Source organism: Rattus rattus, chromosome 4, assembly GCF_011064425.1.
Source record: "Rattus rattus isolate New Zealand chromosome 4, Rrattus_CSIRO_v1, whole genome shotgun sequence".
NCBI classification, from domain to species: Eukaryota; Metazoa; Chordata; class Mammalia; order Rodentia; family Muridae; genus Rattus; species Rattus rattus.
The window spans coordinates 139,093,890-139,111,029 of record NC_046157.1 but is presented as its reverse complement, the minus strand read 5'-3'; the positions used below and the strand labels follow the sequence as shown (position 1 = coordinate 139,111,029).

Genomic DNA, 17,140 nt, shown 5'->3' with positions numbered 1-17,140 from the left:
TCCACGTCCTTGCCAACATGTGCTGTCCCCTGAGTTTCAGATCTTAGCCATTCTGACTGGTGTGAGGTGGAATGGAAGCTCAGGGTTGTTTTGACTTGCATTTCCCTGATGACTAAGGACTTTGAGCATGTCTTTGAGTGCTTCTTGGCCACTGGAGATTCCTCTACTGTGAATTCTGTTTAGTTCTACACCCCATTTTTTGATTGGGCTGTTTGGTTTTTTGGAGGTTATCTTCTTGAGTTCTTTATATATTTTGGATATTAGCCCTCTATCAGATGTAGGGTTAGTGAAGATTTTTTTCCCAATCTGTAGGATGCCAATTTGTCTTATTGACTATGTCCTTTGCCTTACAGAAGCTGGGAGGTGAGAGACTCTCAGGACTCAAAAGGGAGGGATCTTAGATGAAATGCCCAACAGCACATGCTGGTAAGGATGTGGAACAAGAGGAAGCCCTATCCACTTCTGGTGGGAATGCGAACTTTTACAACCACTATGGAGATCAATCTGGCAGTTCCTCAGAAAACTGGGAATCAATTTACCTCAAGACCCAGCTATAGTACTCTTGGGCATCTACCCACAGGATGCTCTATCCTGTCACAAGGACACTTGCTCATAGACGCTTTATTCATAATAGCCAGAAACAACCTAGACGTTCCTCAACTGAAGAGTGGATAAAGAAAATCTGGTACATTTATACAATGGAGTATTACTATAGTAGTTTAAAAAGTAACACCATGAAATTTGCAGACAAAAAGATAGAACTAGGAAAAGATCATCCTGAGTGAGGTAACCCAGATCCAGAAAGATAAATATGGTATATATTCATTTATAAATGTATATTAGCCATAAAATGATAACCAAGCTATAATCTGGTTAGACCCAGAGGAGTTAGGGAAAGAGGAGGGGTCTAGTGGGGATGCATGGATTACCCTGGGAGGATGAAATAAAATAACGTTACATGTAGACTTGGAACAATATCAATGGCATGTTAACATACAGTGGGGATTTTCACAAGGTTCACAGGACAACTACTGGTTGTCCAATGCAGAGTAGTCAGCCTTGAAATCATATATATATATATATATATATATATATATATACATATATATATATACCAATAACAAAAACACTTAGCAGGTTCTGTGTGTGTGTGTGTGTGTGTAAAATTGTGCATACATACACATTCCTACATATTCGTATGTATTCATAGACATCATATATACTATATAATTGTGTATATATATATATTTGTACACACATGTAACAAAAATAATCAAAAAAGAGGCTATCAATAGGACAGTGGGTGTGCCCAGGAGGGTTCAAGAGTGGGTAGCTGAGAAGGGCGGGAGGGAGGAAGGGAAAGGAAAGTGATGCATTTAATTCTATTTCAGTTTTTTTTTTTAATTTTAATGTCTAAAACGAACTGCAAGAGTAGAGATGGTGCTCTGGCAGTAAAGTTCCCAGGAGCCAGCCCTGGCTAGGAGTACATCTTTCTGTGGAGAGAGCTTTGTAAGCATCTCTTTAAGAGCAGAGCTAAGAGAACTTGTGCCTGCAGCAAAAAGGCTGAAGTTGTAACTTACAGCTGCTATTCTGGTACCCTTTGCTTGTGAAAAACACACAAAAAACCCCATATAACCCCCATCTTAAGTTATTCCTCTACTGCCAACTACATAAAACTATTTCTATTCTAGAAACAGACATTAGTGAGAGTATTACAAAATGGGAGGTTCCATTAACCTTAGAAGTTAGAGAAACTCTCCCAGTAAAGCAATGGCCAAAGTACAGAAGAGAACTAAACTCAAAGTTAAATTTTCACTTTCTCTTCCATACATTCCCAGTCAAATGTTCCCTCCAACACTCTGAAACCTTAAAAATGAGTGAAAGAGATTTGGGTAAGCTACTCCCTAAAGTGCAACATAAACATGGCTCACATAACTTAATTTTTGAAGCGTAACAAGGTTTTTGAAATTAAGAGATGCCAAGCAACACATAAGGTAAGCATCCATCAAATGATTTCCTCCAGAAATCCTTACCTGAAGCACAATGGGGTCAATGCAAGTAAACTTAGTTTCTTCTCTATAGAGATACTCAATAGAACACTTCAACAGAAGGATTTTGGGGTTTTTAATACAGGAATTCATCTAAAAGAACAAGGTTTTGTTAAAGGTTTGCACTTTATAGACTTTTAATCATAATTTTAATTCATATTGTTCATAATTCCTGTTATACCATCAAACTCTAATTTATTACCTTTGGGTAATTCTCTTTTTCAAAACAAGTTCTTGAAAAAAACAACTTTTTCTTATCTAGTCCTCTATACTATTCATTATATATTTTTTTATAGTTTCTCATACTGTAAGAACAAATAATATGCTCTAGGCGGCAGTGGGTATTACAGCCAGAGTATTCACACACTCTAGATCAACAACTTTGGAGTCTTTCTAAACTTCAAGAGGAAAAAAGTTAATGGGACTTGAACATTATTCCAACAGAACACATTCTCCAGCAATCCTAAGTTAGCAAGCCCAATGGATAATGTGAAGTTAAAAGAGAAAACATAAAATTATTGTCAAAAGCAGAAATTCGTGCCAACATTCCAACCATGCAACTAAAGCCACAGGCAGAACAGCTTGTGTCCTGCCACTAAGGTTCAGTCTGACCAAATTCACACAGCCCAAACTGGCAAACAGTTCTGAGGACAGCAAGTAAGTGAAGCAATACATCTGGGGCTCTAAAATCAAAGACTATGTCTAAAGATGATCAGTGAGGCAAACCAATAATTCATGGGTGTGTTTCTCCCTCTCCTACACATGGTTTTCATCAACTCCTGAAAAACCATAACATGTTTAGTCCTTCTTTTGTTTTATTTTGTTTTGTTTTTTGAGATAAGGAGGACCTCCCTCTATAGACCAGGACAGCGCCAAACTCAGAGAATCCACCTGCCCCTACCTCCTAAGAGCTGGGATTAAAAGTGTGAGCTACCACCATCTGGCTAAAATTCTTAGTCTTAATTCAGTAAAAATCTCTTATTTTGGCTCAACACTGTACCTTAAAAGTGTAATATCCTGAATTACAAGATTGTATATATAAACACATGGTTTTGGACCATGTCTAAGAAATAACATTTCTAAAGGTTAAATGTCTTATAGTCAGCCCACCATACCCATAATTTCCACATCCTGGATTTGACCTACTACAGAGAGAAAAATATTTACAAAATGGGGAAAGAATCTAACTGTGTGTCCTACTCATGCACAAAGTATTTTTTCTATCACTTAAATCCATTAGCGCCTAAACAATATAGCAAAACAACTACTATACATTTACATTATACTAGCCAGTGTAAATCCTCAGAGATAACTTAGACGTCTACACGGAAGTACTCAGTAGAGCATAGGTAAACACTAAACCATCTTACATACAGAGCTTGAGCATCTCAGCATCCCCTTGAGACCCTGGAATCAATAACCTGCAACAACTCAGACACAATTGTACTAACCTATACCTAGAAAATAGTAAAAACAGAACTACATTTCAGACCAGTATCCTTGCCTTCTATTGGGCTGGCAACCTAACTGTCCCCTTCTTTTTTCTGTCTCATGAATTTCCACCATTCAAATTCCGACTCATCATCAGATCTGGGAGATTTTCCTAGAACCTCTGAACTTGCACCTCTATGAACCTTATGGATAGGTACCCTTCAAAGTCTCCTTTTCTTTCGTAATTAAGAAACCCCAATTTGTGAGTTTAGCACATAGTCACGGTCTACTGAATTTTACTGAAGAATTGAAACTTATTACCTTTTTATGTGCAATGTTTTTGGTACAAACAAAGCCATTGACAACCACAGAATCAAATTTCTTTCCACCTGGGATCTAATAAAACGAGAAAACAATAAAAACCAGTGATGTACCTTGGACTTCATCAGATGGTTATCATTATGTCTAAGCATCTTTGACCAGCAAAATAATGGTAGAAAGTTCCAGAATATAGTTCATTTCATCTCTTATTATCTCTCTTATCATGATTGTTTTCCTGCCTTCTACTCTCTAAGTCATATATGCTACTCTAAACACTCTGACTAAATAAGCTGGTGTCTACAGCACTATTTTTACATTCAACATTCAATATTACAGATAAAACATACATTCCCAAGCTAATATTACCTAAATAAGGCTCACTTTCTGCTTTTCCTCATGACAGTGCTAGTGATCTATGAGAACAGACTCTCTCATAAATGGCATGCTAAGTAGCAGCATTAAAAAGGGAAGAAACTGTTTATTTTGGGTCTCACCACACCCAACTCACTCACTCGTTCCAGGCACCTCTCACTTCCTATAATGAGCATCAAGAGCTCTATTTGTGCTGTTGACAAGGCAGACGGTAACGGCTCCTTTCAGATCACCTGATAAATGACTATTAGGCCTTCCCCATCAGTTCCTGGCAGCAGCAAACAGTAGTAGTGGCAGTAGCTCACCTTCTTGATATGGACAAACTGACGGATATCCATGTCATCATCCTGGTGCTTGACGTCAGGTCGGACTGTCTGAACAACCTGACAGACTAGTGACACAATGATGTCCCTCCAAGATGATGACAATGACTCATTTTGAAGCAGCTGCTGGAGTAAGGCCATCATGTGGTTATGATTAGCTGAACTAAGAAAGGTTACAGAAACAAGTTTGTACAGTTAGTACACAAGAAGCACTCCTGAAGAATTAAACATTCCAATTACGGCTCACAGATAAGATATTCCATGTCAATTTTATTCTTTTAACGTATCTTTATTTACCATAATGATTCTGCACATAAATGAAATCTGTGAGTAGCTTTAAACTAACAAACAACATCAAAGTGCTAAAATAAAAGTTTAACACATAAATTAAAATGGAGACAATCAGCTTGGGACTCTGCTTTATAAGATATTTCATCAGAACTCAGACTACACTTTAAATTAGTATTTTCCCCTTATAAGGAAGAGAATTATGCATATAGGCAAGTCGGTGAAAATTACAAAAACTATTACAAGAAAAATAAAAATCTAGTGCCTTACAGCAGCCTTTCCATGGCTTGCTTCTCCTCATTCTCCTCCCGCAAGAGTTCCAGGTTGTTATGATGCCAGCCCAAAGGGGTAAAAGGCAGCTCTTTGGATTTTTCTTCTACCCGTCGATTAAATAAGGACTCTAAACATAAAATAAGTTAGTACTTCATTGTCATACTTTATACCATCAACTTATATACTTAAAAAAATAAAAATCTCAGAAGGTGAGAATATAAATTATTGCTATAAAACAGCAAAGACCTGTAATCAACACATAATTAAAATAGATAATCAAATATGCAATCATACATATATACATACAGCAATATGCTAAAATACAGCAGGCCTTGAGCTACAGCCCTTCTCTAGCATGTGCAAGATCTAGCATGGTAGAAGAACCAAGAAACAGCTCACATCTGGAAACATCTGAGAACAACTGTGAAAAGTAACTTAACCTAAGTAACAAAGGCTCCCACCAAAAGCATCAACATGAATTCTGAAACAAACAGAATGGTACTTTTGCATCTTGCTTGTTTTAAAGCAATGAGTCTCAACCTTCCTAATACTGTGACCCTTTAATACAGTCCCTCATGTTATTTTCATTACTACGTCATAACTAAGTTGGTACTATTATGAATCACAATGTAAATATGTATGAAAACCACATTCAGTTGAAATCGGAATGGTAATAGTAACACAGTCATGTGGGCCCTGAACTCTCAAGAGAGAAACTCTCATGGACAGCCCCATAAAAAACAGTATAAAGTCACTCCACACAATCTTCCACTATATTTTACAATATAGGCTTTAAAACAAAATGTTAACAAAATAAAGTATAAAGAAAGTATACTAAATAAAACATAATAAAGAATTTACATATGAGTTTGAAGTCTTTAAGTTTTCCAAATGGGTGAAATGATTGGGTGTGATGGTGCACACCTTCAGTCTCTGAACTCAGGAGACAAAGGCTGCAGGAGATCTCTAAGAGTTTGAAGCCACCCTGTTCTAAGTTGCTTTGGAGGCTGGAAGGAATGGTTCATAAGTTAAGAGCATTTGCTGTTCTTCCAGAAGACTGGAGTTCAGTTCCCAGCTCCCAGATCAGGCAGCTTACAACCATCTGTAACTCTAGTTCCAGGGGATCCAACACCTTTGGTTGCTGTACTCACATGCACATAAACCCAAGCAGACACGCACGCAAACAGGCAGGCAGGCAGGCAGGCAGGGCAGGCAGGCAGGCAGACAGACAGGCAGGCAGAGGCAGGCAGGCAGGCAGGCAGGCAGACAGGCAGGCAGACAGACAGGCAGGCAGACAGACCGACAGACACACATAAATGACTTAAAAATAAAAATGGAAATTTTTAGAGGGATAAAATGGATGAAAAAAGTTAAATAGTAATGCTTTATAAACCATGAGCTCATTAAATAATCATAGAATACGAGAAAGAGAGAGAATATGGAAAGAAAGAGATAGGAAATTTAGTGCTTTCTCTTTTAAAGCAAATCAACTTCTATTAAGCATGTGTAATAGTACAAGAGACTCAAGACTGGCACTTCTCAATTACATGAACAGTCAGTCTACACATGTCTAGTCAAAGCGGATGATAGGAGGTGAATTTAGATAGCCTGCCCAGCCAGAGCAGCTGCCTCCCTTGTTCCAACTTGACCCACCTCCTCTCTTTTTCTAAAACCTGAGAAAGACCCTTCCCTCCTTTTGCCTTTTCTCCTCAGCAGCTTAAGTTAAGGTAAGAAAGATTTGTATTCATCTACTCTTCCTTAGTCCCAATGAAATTGACCATGGATTTCATGCTTTATTCTCTTTTGCCTACTTCTCTTCCCAGCTCTACAGAGCAAGCAGCAAGTTCAAGCAATGAGCTCACTTGTGCACTCTCTAACAACAAGGCAATCCTTGACAATCTGTATATCAATATATCAATGTTTACTACTATATAATGCCTTCAAAAGAATAAAACACAAAGTTGATTCAAAAAATTTTTAAACAATCACTTTGACATTAAAGGTCTCATCTCCAACTAAGAAGTATATTCTTGAATTACAACATACTCCAAAGTCATTCTACACATTTAAAATCATGTTCCTGTGATACCAAAATAATCAAATACAGCTAGCACTTTCTGTCAATCAATGTGCTAAGACCTCAAGCACACCATCAAGAAGCAGACATATCACTTCCAGCACCGTTGTTTTAAGATTACCTTTGATGAAGGCATCACTTATTGAGAGCTGCTGTCCTCCAGTGTCAGAAACCAAATACTCTGCAAACCAGGAAGAGAACAGAGAAGAGGAAGGAAAGACATATGACTTCAATATGTCACCATAATTATGCAGCAGAACACCCCACAGGGTGTGTTACTCCCACAAAACGCATCACCGTCCAGCAAACTTTTACATATGTTCAATAAATTTCATACTAAACTATTTTCAGGAGACTTAAATTGACAACAGAACCATTAAACAATTTTTCTCGGTTCAAATGTCAGACATTTTAACGGATATTTTCCCAAGTGACCTTAAGTTGCCAAAACAGAACTAATTTATTAAACTGCTTCCATGCTGAACATGGGGATTAGAGAAACCTAAATCAATGTTCGTGGGCCATGGCCACTCAAAATGGTTTCAGAATAAGCTCTCTTGTTCCTTAAAAATAAAAATAAAAAAACAGGCAAAGCTCTTTAGTAACTAGCATGATAAACACCACTTACCACTTTCCTCAGGTAGCACTACACTATTTAACAAATAATGACTATCTGTAGTAGGGTACTCATAAGAAAACTGTACAAGATACATGCAATAAAATAAATTCATATGGCAGAGGATACAGATATTCAAGGAATTTCTGTTAAGTTTTAGAATCAGTTTTTGGTTTTTTTTTAAGCTCCTAGCTTCTTTGCAATAAGATAACTGATAAATACATTCCTAATGCTTTCAGAGAATTTAAAATCTAAATACTTTCCTACAAGTGAAATTCTACAAATGAACTTTCCTCTAAACATAGCTCAGAGCGGTTCTTTCTCCTATGCAAATTAAACCACAGTGTATTAACTACTTCTATGTGACTATTCCACAGAACTTTTTCCAAGCCAATAAATTCACCCTTCCAGCCAGGAAGCAGAGAAAATATTTTATTTAGAAAACTAAACTACACCATACAATACAACCAGGTATGTATGCAAGATAGATATAATTTATTTCTATATTTCTGGCAGAAAAAAAGCAATGCCTAATTCTGTAAACTCAACTAATGCATTGTTATTTAAAAGCCCTGCTTCTCATACTAAAACTTAAATATCAAATTCCAAAAGTTATAGTTTTCTCCTCTCATTATGGAAAAATTTAAATCCACAAAAAGTTCTGTATACAGTCCACTTAGATAGAGGAAGTGTTGAAACTGTCATATCTTACTTCTCTATATATCTGCACATGCCTTTGAAGTTACCCTAGGGCTAGAGAAGCAGGTCCGAGCTTAGCAGCACCTGCTGTCCTTCCAGAGGCCCTGAATTTGAGTCCCAGCACTCACATGTTGGCTCAAAACTGACTGTAATTCCAGTTCCACAGCGCCTGACACCTACACTCACAAACATACACACATACATGTAAATAAATTTTTAATGTAAATTATTTCAAGTTAAACACAAAACTTTGCCAGTAGCACATCAGTATGCATTACTTTAAAACAAGGGCACACCTCTATAGACACTATTATTTACATAATTGTGAAAGCAGACAATACCAAAACAATCACAGAACTGATCCATATTCACATTTACCTATTTGTATAGTATCTTTCAAAAACATGTTCCAGCAAATTGGATTCCACCAAGTCACACATGGAATTTGCCTGCCATGCCTCCTCATTCTCTTTCTACTTAAAACAGATCTCCTAGTCTCTTTTCATGGTAAGGAGTTTTCAAAGAACCAGGCAAGTGTCTGATGCACTGCCCCATATTCTAGGTCTGAACCCGTGTTTCTCTTCATGGGATATCTAACCTGCTCCTTAGTCACGTTTTCTGTGCATGGGAAATCTACTCAAAGGACTCACAGAGCCAGGGCTTTCCCTGTGTCTCAGTCTTGCTACTAATGTTCTACACATTGCAGAATCTTGCTTGCAACATAAAATAAATTTTAATACCTGGGTTCATGCCAAATGGTGGCTTACAACCATCTATAATTCTAGTTCCTGGGGATTCACTGCCCTCTTCTAGCATCCACAGGCACCAGGCATACACGAGGTATAAATAAATATGCAGGTAAAACATTAATATACATTTTTAAAGTAAAGAAAAAATGTTTATGAAATATTTAAAGTGTCCACAAAGTGCTTGCCACACAGACATGAGAACAGATCCAAGTACTCATACATAAAGGGTGAATTTAGCAACACGAGCCTGTAATCCCAGCACTAAGGAAGTAGAAACAGGAGGATCTCTGGGGCTTGCTGACCAGCCAGTCTAACCAAGTCAGTGAGCTCCAGGTCCACCCTGTCTTGAGAAATAAGGTGAAGAGCACTAATGAGGAAAATACCCAGGGCTGACCTTTGGTCTCCTCCATACATGCATACATACATGTACACACAAATACACACACACACACACACACACACACACAGAGAGACAGAGAGACACAGAGACAAAGACAGAGAGACAGAGACAGACAGAGAGACAGACAGAGAGAGAGGTTGTGTGCCCCACAACCCACACACAAAGGGCTGAACAAACTGACTATAGCCATACCAAGCTCTATGAACACACAAAACCTAAGAACATCCTCCTCTAGCTGGTCTCAAACTGACATTAATCATTTTAGTACTTTACACAATCACCCCAGCAAGCTACACGACTCTCTCAACATTCATAACAGCACTGTGACTCCTACAGTTACAGACATACTATGCTTTGCATACTTCCATTCAAAAACCAAAAGCTCAGTGTGCAGAATACTGGGTGTCAGAGGCCAGCAGGAGTAGAGAGAATAGGGAAGTGTTGCTCCAGGGTAGGAAGTTTCGGTTGGGTAGAGGAACCGAGATGTATTTACAGCATGATGACTTCAATTAATAATGTGTAGTAGATTTTTAAAATTACAAGAAAGTAAATCTTGAAGGTTTTTGTCACACACACCACACACACCACACACCACACACACACACACACACACACACAAGGGTTGGTTACTGAGGTGCCAGATGTTACCTGGTTTTACTGACTCATTCCTTTACAAGCATACGCCATTGCATCAGTTTGTTTCATATAACTAATGCAAATATAGTCTATGAATGTGTGAAGAACCACAAAGAAACCCATTATCCTACACTATTAATCTGCTCTAGTAAGTAGTGAACCATCTTGACTACAGCAAAGCCCTATACGATAACTTAAGATATTCTCTTCCTGGCATCAAATTGATAATGATCATTTTAAACTACCATTAAAAGTAAGCAACCAATTGCTATAAAGCTAATTCAGACTCCATAGCCTGAGCAATCTTTATTTTTTTTTTCACATTTACTTACTACTTACTTACTTACTTACCTACTTACTTATTTGGGAGGCAGGGGCATGCCAATGCTGTAAGTCAGAAGGCAACTTCTATGAGTTGGTTCTTATATTCCACCATGTGGTCCCAGGGATGGAACTCAGGTTGCTAAGTCTGGTGACAAGCACCTTTACCTGCTGGGCCATCTCCCAGGCCAGCACAGCACAGCCTATACTTTTAACCAATACGTAGGACCACTATCTCCAACTACCTCTTTTACATACTTCATTGTTGTCTCAGCTGACAAAGTTAACTATGACAATCAAATGCTTTATTAACATAAAAAAGTGATACTCCTCTAACCTACCAACTTCTTGTCAACATTAAGGTGGGGTTAGGTTCATTTCAAAGTGACTTATTTTAGCTATGCAACACAGGCTCCCAGTCACGACAAATCCTTTTCTAAATACCACCGTTTACTCTCTAAACTTCTTACGGTTTTGTTACCTTCCAAAGCCCTATCAAGAAGCCATATTTTTTTTTTGGAGCTGAGAACCAAACCCAGGCCTTGGCGCTGCTAGGCAAGCGCTCTACCACTGAGCTAAATCCTCAACCCCAAGCCCATTTTTAAACAAACACACACACACACACACACACACACACACACACACACACACATATATATAACGTGGGTGGTGGTGCAAGCCTTTAATCCATCATTTGATTTGGAAGGCAGAAGCAGGCATATTTCTATGAGTTTAAGGCCAGCCTGGCTGACAGAGTGAATTCCAGGACAATCAGGGCTACAAAGAGAAACCCTATGCTGAAAAACCAAAAAATAAGGGGCTAGAGAATGACTTGGGGTTAAGACCATTGGCTGCGCTTCCAAAGAACCCAACACCCACGTGGCAGCTCATAACTGTCTATGTAACTCCAGTTCCAGGGCTCTGATACTCTCTCTCTCTCTCTCTCTCTCTCTCTCTCTCTCTCTCTCTCTCTCTCTCTCTCTCTCTCTCTCACACACACACACACACACACACACACACACACACACACACACACACACACACACCACAGACATTCAGGCAAAGCTTCAATGCATATAATAAAAGAAAAATGTCATGCCATCTAGCAATAAAGTAATATAGATTCCTACAGACTTCTTTAAACAGTAGATTCTAGCTTCTTGATCACAGATACAGCTTCCCTTAATATGCTAGCGTATAACCTCTCTACATCTAGGCAGTTACTTGGACTAACCATGCATCCTTGGTTTCGTTAGTCTCTTGGACTTCATTTCTCCTTATCCATCTATCTTTCCAGATAAGATTAATTTTGACAGAGAACTACATCTATTTCTCTAATAACGTGAATTTCTCTTTCTATGACAACTGTACTCTGAGATATCCTTGACCTTTACTCCAACCCTCAATACCGTGTGGATTTTTATAATCCTGTCATTTTTCTTAACAAGTATGCGTCCTTCTTTCAGATTTATCTTCACATGGCAGTTGCTGCTCATAACTTTTACCATTTTTTTTAAAGATTTAAAACCAGAGTTTCCAAGAAGAATAGTGGGTTTCTCAACTGCAGGAACTTCTTTTATTTTCCAGGAAGTTACACTGAGGTTGGCTGTAAACATGTCCCTCTTGAAGCCTCCAGTTCTACTCCTCACCTCACATTTTCAGTTAGGTTTCCTACAGTAAACGTGTGTCAGCTCAGCAGTAAGAATTCTATGACAAAACATTACTGTTTCCAAATTCTTCAAAACACGCTTAATATTGCAAGAGGTAAAATCATCAGCAAACAAGTATACTTGACACTCTAAATTCAGCAAAACGGACCTGCTACCATGTATGCTCAGAGACATATCCTGTCATGACACCTCTATTAAAAGCTTAATCTCCTCATGTAACAGCAGTGCAGTGGATTCTCAGAGTCAGATCTGCCTCAGTGTCCTTTACACTCATCCAGATCTTCCCCATCGTGTTTCAAACTTCTATACTAAAAGGATCCGCATCATCATGGAGTTTATACTCAGTGGCAGTCAAATATGTATTCTCTTCCTCTCTCTCAATACCTTATTTCTTAAATAAGCAGCACTTTTATTATCATGATTACATTTTATCACATCTTGATAGTAGCTTACATTGACAATTATGAGAAATTTGTTGAGGAATGTAAATGTTTCAAGTTATAAAATAAATGTTATTTTTAAGTTTAAAATAAAGAGTAGCAAAGAATTAGACAAGCATTTCAGAAGCAATTCAGTTTTAGAGAGTTAAAAGTTTAAGATTCAAACTCTGGATAAAAGTATAAAATTAAGTATTCTATCTATAATAAAGGTGTTTTGGTTATTATTATAATGAGCTGTCATAATTAACTACTTATTTTATTTTATTTTAAAAATGGTATTTTGGGTTATAATTTAAATTAGCTTCTAATTGCATCTAATACACAGCCCATTTTTAAAAAGAAGCAATCCATCTATACTGCTATGTTAAATATTAGAAATGGTTTGCTGCATCTTTCCTTTTACATGGTATTTTTGTTTTTGGAGTCTGAGTTCACAAAGTAAAGAATCAAATAAGACATCTAAAATTACAATGGAATTCATCGCTTACTAGAGAAGAAATCTTAAAATAAATGTAATGAACATGAGTAGAAAATTTCCCCCAATCTAAGTTCAAAAATCTACACTGTCTTAAAGAAACTGTTGTTGCAGAATAGCACAGGCAAAGAGGCTTTGTGATGTTACATGAAGAAAAGACAAAAGAGTAGAGCAGAACGTCCATGTTATAAATGCAAAGAATTGCCACCTTGGAAGTTGCACATTACGGGAACAGCAATCAGAAGAGTGCCTTTTAGAGACTATACTTTAAACTGGGCATGGCAGTGCAAAGGGTCAAAATAAGAAATAAAAAGAATCAACCAAAAAAGGTGTGGGGAGGAATACTGGGCGAGACAAGAAAGGGTGGAGCAAAACCCACTCTAAATCCCTCAGCCTTATGGGACAGAGGAAGCCAGAGGACAGGCTGTAATGAGATTCTAGGGCCCAGCTTTTCAGCCTGTTTGGAGCCCAGTTGGTGACTACCTCCTACCTTTTTGGTCAGCAGGGTGAGGGGGCACATGTGGGTACTTGGAGGGCTTCTTGATATGGAAGTTCACGTTGTCCAGCTCCACGTTCAGGCTGATAGAAGCGGCTGAGTCACTATCCACTGTGGACTGGAAACTGCTGACTGAGGTGCGCTTGCTAGGACTGGCAGAATCTTTTAGTGTTGGGAAAGGGAAAGAAATACAGGGAGAGGGGAGTAAAAATGGGTTTTATCAGGGCATTGGAGGAAAGGAAAAAATTTTTTTAATATACAAGCCCAATGTGCAATACCAAAATGGATACAGTATTTTCATGTATTTCTGGGTAGACTTAATAAATTTAAGCAGATTAAATTTAAAACAAATTTTAAATGAGGCAATATATTGGAGGTTCTGCAGAGAGAAAGTCTGATACCACAGTGAGAATACAGGAAAGCTGCCTGCTGAGGTATTAGCTGGAGTTATTTTTAAGCTGCTGCAAACTACAGACCAATGCAACATCCAGAAATGAATGTCAGCTGACTAACAGACTTGTTTCTTAAGAAAATACTGTATCTAAGACAAGGATCACTATCGGATGTTTCCATCGAGTGAGAACCTTAAATCATAAACAAGACAAGCATTTTATCGTACCAACATAGCAATGAGCCATAAAAACTAAAACATTAGAAAATCAAACTTACTAGCCAAATTATCGTCACCTTCTTCAGCAATCTGTTCTGTGTCACTGTCATCAAATTTTATGTCTTTAAACCAGGATGGCTCAGAGTGTCCTTCCACAGAGTTCACCGAGTCACTGTCTGGAGAAGGTGTCTCAGAAAATTCAGTACTCTGAAAGGACCAAAGCACAGCAAGCAACTGACTGTCAGTGCCAACAGCAGTGCACGGTAAAGAAAGCATGGTCTAGAATTCTATAACTTAACAACTCAATAAACTCACAGAGAAACAACCAATTAGCAAGAGGTACAGAGCAGTGGCATATTGATAACCACTCTTAAAGTTATAGTTTTCAGTAACAAATGAACATCTCTCTGATACGTATTGATCATGGCTTCACATCATCCTCTAGTTCAAGTGAAGACAGCATGAAATGTAGGCTAACCCTGGAAACTCCAGAACCCTCCAAACACAACCCAATTTTAACAAATTATACCACAGCACCAGGAGGTTATTTGTCATTTCTAACTCTAGTTTCAGTAGTCCACAAGTCTTTAGAGTTTCGTCATAAAGGGGTGTGTGTGTGTGTGTGTGTGTGTACATTCATATGTATTATTTTACACAAACCAAAAATTAAAGAATTATATTTTAAAAATTTATCTACAAATAATTTTCATTATCATAAAGAAAGAAAGAAAGAAATTTAAGCTTTTGACCACTAGTGTACAATTTGTTTATCAAGAGTCAAAACCTAACTCAATAACTAATGTTAAATTTTCCAATCATTTTATTATATATATTTCACTCCCTCTTAGTTCTAAAAGTATGGAGAGTAAAAACTGAACAGCATTAAAATTAAATGACAAATAACTAAGTACCAGAAAGCCAAGTTTAGCAAAGCCACACCAAACTAACTGCCAGATCCTAACAGCAGGAAAGTCAGCAGTGGAGTGCGTCCTAGCACTGACTCTCACGGCATTAAAGACAGGTCTCTAGGTGACTGGACTACTCTTAATCCTCCTGATGAAAACACAACTGCAAAGTAAGCTACTACCATTCTCATCGGCAGTGTCTCACTACAAGTTTACCTGCAGTGGTCTATACAATGCATACTCGTCCCTGAAAAGCTGGTCATGATGACTGACACAATCCAACCAACGTCCATCGACCATTGCTTGTCCAATTGCTATAGCTTGTGCCCTAAATCAAGACCAAGAAAATTGAAATTTTAAAAGGTTTTGCAGAGTAACTGTGTAGGCAAATGATAAAACACATCTTCATTTTTTTTTATCATTTCTAATCAAAAAGGAACTGTCGAATGGTCTTCAGATAAGTAAGGGATTAAAACAGAAAATTTGAAATAAATTAAACTCATCTAGGTACCAAAGCAGAGAACCTACTGGTAAGGTAGCCCTTTAAGTAGCCCTGGTTTTTAAACAAGCTAATTTCAGTAAGCACGCACTGAGTACACAATGCATTCACACCCATCCTTAGCCAAGTAAGCAAGACTGAGAATGGCATGGTTCCTACATTCAAACAGCTTATAGTCTCAAAAAAGACAACACAAATATAGATATAAAATACATGAATGAAACAGATACATTATAGTTTGTGGTATTTCACGAATTAATAAAATACCTAGCCAATGTTATTTTGTTCAATACCCCTGGCTTATTTGAACACCAAACCATTCCCCTACATTAGAACTAAGGGGTCCAAGCTTCAAAGAAACTGAATAATTTATCTAGACACAACTAAAAAAGATAGTCAAATTAGAACCCAGAGTTCCCCTGTTCACAGCTACTTGTTCCTTCACCTACTTAAAGATATGTTCCTTCTCATGAGGGGAGGCTCATCCAAGCAGATATCAAACATGAAGAGATAGCTTAACTTGGAAGGTATAGTATATGAATGAGGATGTTCCCACATGTTCACACACTCAGACATCTGAATGTGTGATTCCCAGTCAGTGGTGGTGTCTGGAGATTTAAGAGATGAAGTTTTGCTGAAGGAAGAGTGTTAATAGAGGCCAACTTTCAGAATAAAAACTCTTGCCCTTCAAGATGTGAGCTCTGAGCATCCAGCTCTGTCACCATATCTGCTGCCTGTTGGCAGGCTATTACCATTGTCCCATTTAGAGGGTTTTTGGAGGGTTTTTGGTTGGTTGGTTGGTTGGTTGGTTGGTTGGTTGGTTGGTTGGTTGGTCAACTTGACACAAGCTAGAGTCATGTGAGAAAAGAGAACTTTAATTGGAAAATTCCCCCACTCCAGCGGACAGTGGGCAAGCCTCTGGAGCAGTTGCTTGACTACAAAGCGATGTGGATGGGCCCAGCACACTACAGGTGGTAACAGGTGTGTAAGAAAGCAGGTTGAGAAAACCTTAGGGAGCAGCAAGCCAGTAAGCAACATTCCTCTAAGGCTTCTGCTTCTGTCCCTGCCTCCAGACTTGCTTGAATTCCTGCACAGACTTTCCTCAGTGATAGAGTGTGGCCTGAGAGTTGTAAGCTGAAAAAAACCCTTTCCTCCCCTAGCTGCTTTTGATCAAGGTGGTGTGTTTTGTTTAATTTTGGTTTATTTCCATGTTTTGAGATTATTATATAATTGCATCATTTCTCCCTTCCCTTTCCACCCTTCAAGCCCTCCCGTATGCCCCTCCTCATTCTCTTTCAAAATATTTCTAATTAATTGTTGTTATACATATATATGGTATTTTATCATAGCAATGGAAATCCTAAGTAAGATACCCTTCATTATGTACTCTACCCTGTAACCTATGCCAAAATAAAGCCTTTCTTCTGTAAGTTTCCCTGGGCACTTCATCATATCATAGCAATTGTTGGCAGCTATAGTCCTTAAAACCCT

The 17,140-nt window shown here is 38.1% G+C and overlaps 1 protein-coding gene across 12 annotated transcripts in view; it reads right to left on the bottom strand.

Annotated features, from left to right (window-relative positions):
• Positions 1-17,140, bottom strand: part of Pikfyve (phosphoinositide kinase, FYVE-type zinc finger containing) — an 82,435-nt gene that overhangs the window by 34,703 nt on the left and 30,592 nt on the right. For 8 of the 12 annotated variants that reach the window (XM_032901252.1, XM_032901253.1, XM_032901251.1 and 5 more), the window contains 8 exons: positions 15,367-15,478; positions 14,305-14,452; positions 13,630-13,797; positions 7,255-7,314; positions 5,054-5,183; positions 4,478-4,658; positions 3,801-3,875; positions 2,034-2,141 (listed from right to left, as the gene is read on the bottom strand). In XM_032901252.1, the coding sequence (XP_032757143.1) occupies positions 2,034-2,141; positions 3,801-3,875; positions 4,478-4,658; positions 5,054-5,183; positions 7,255-7,314; positions 13,630-13,797; positions 14,305-14,452; positions 15,367-15,478 (982 nt within the window). Of the gene's footprint in view, positions 1-2,033; positions 2,142-3,800; positions 3,876-4,477; positions 4,659-5,053; positions 5,184-7,254; positions 7,315-13,618; positions 13,798-14,304; positions 14,453-15,366; positions 15,479-17,140 lie in introns of those variants that run through there. The other 4 variants (XM_032901254.1, XM_032901255.1, XM_032901258.1 and 1 more) reach the window with 2 other exon arrangements.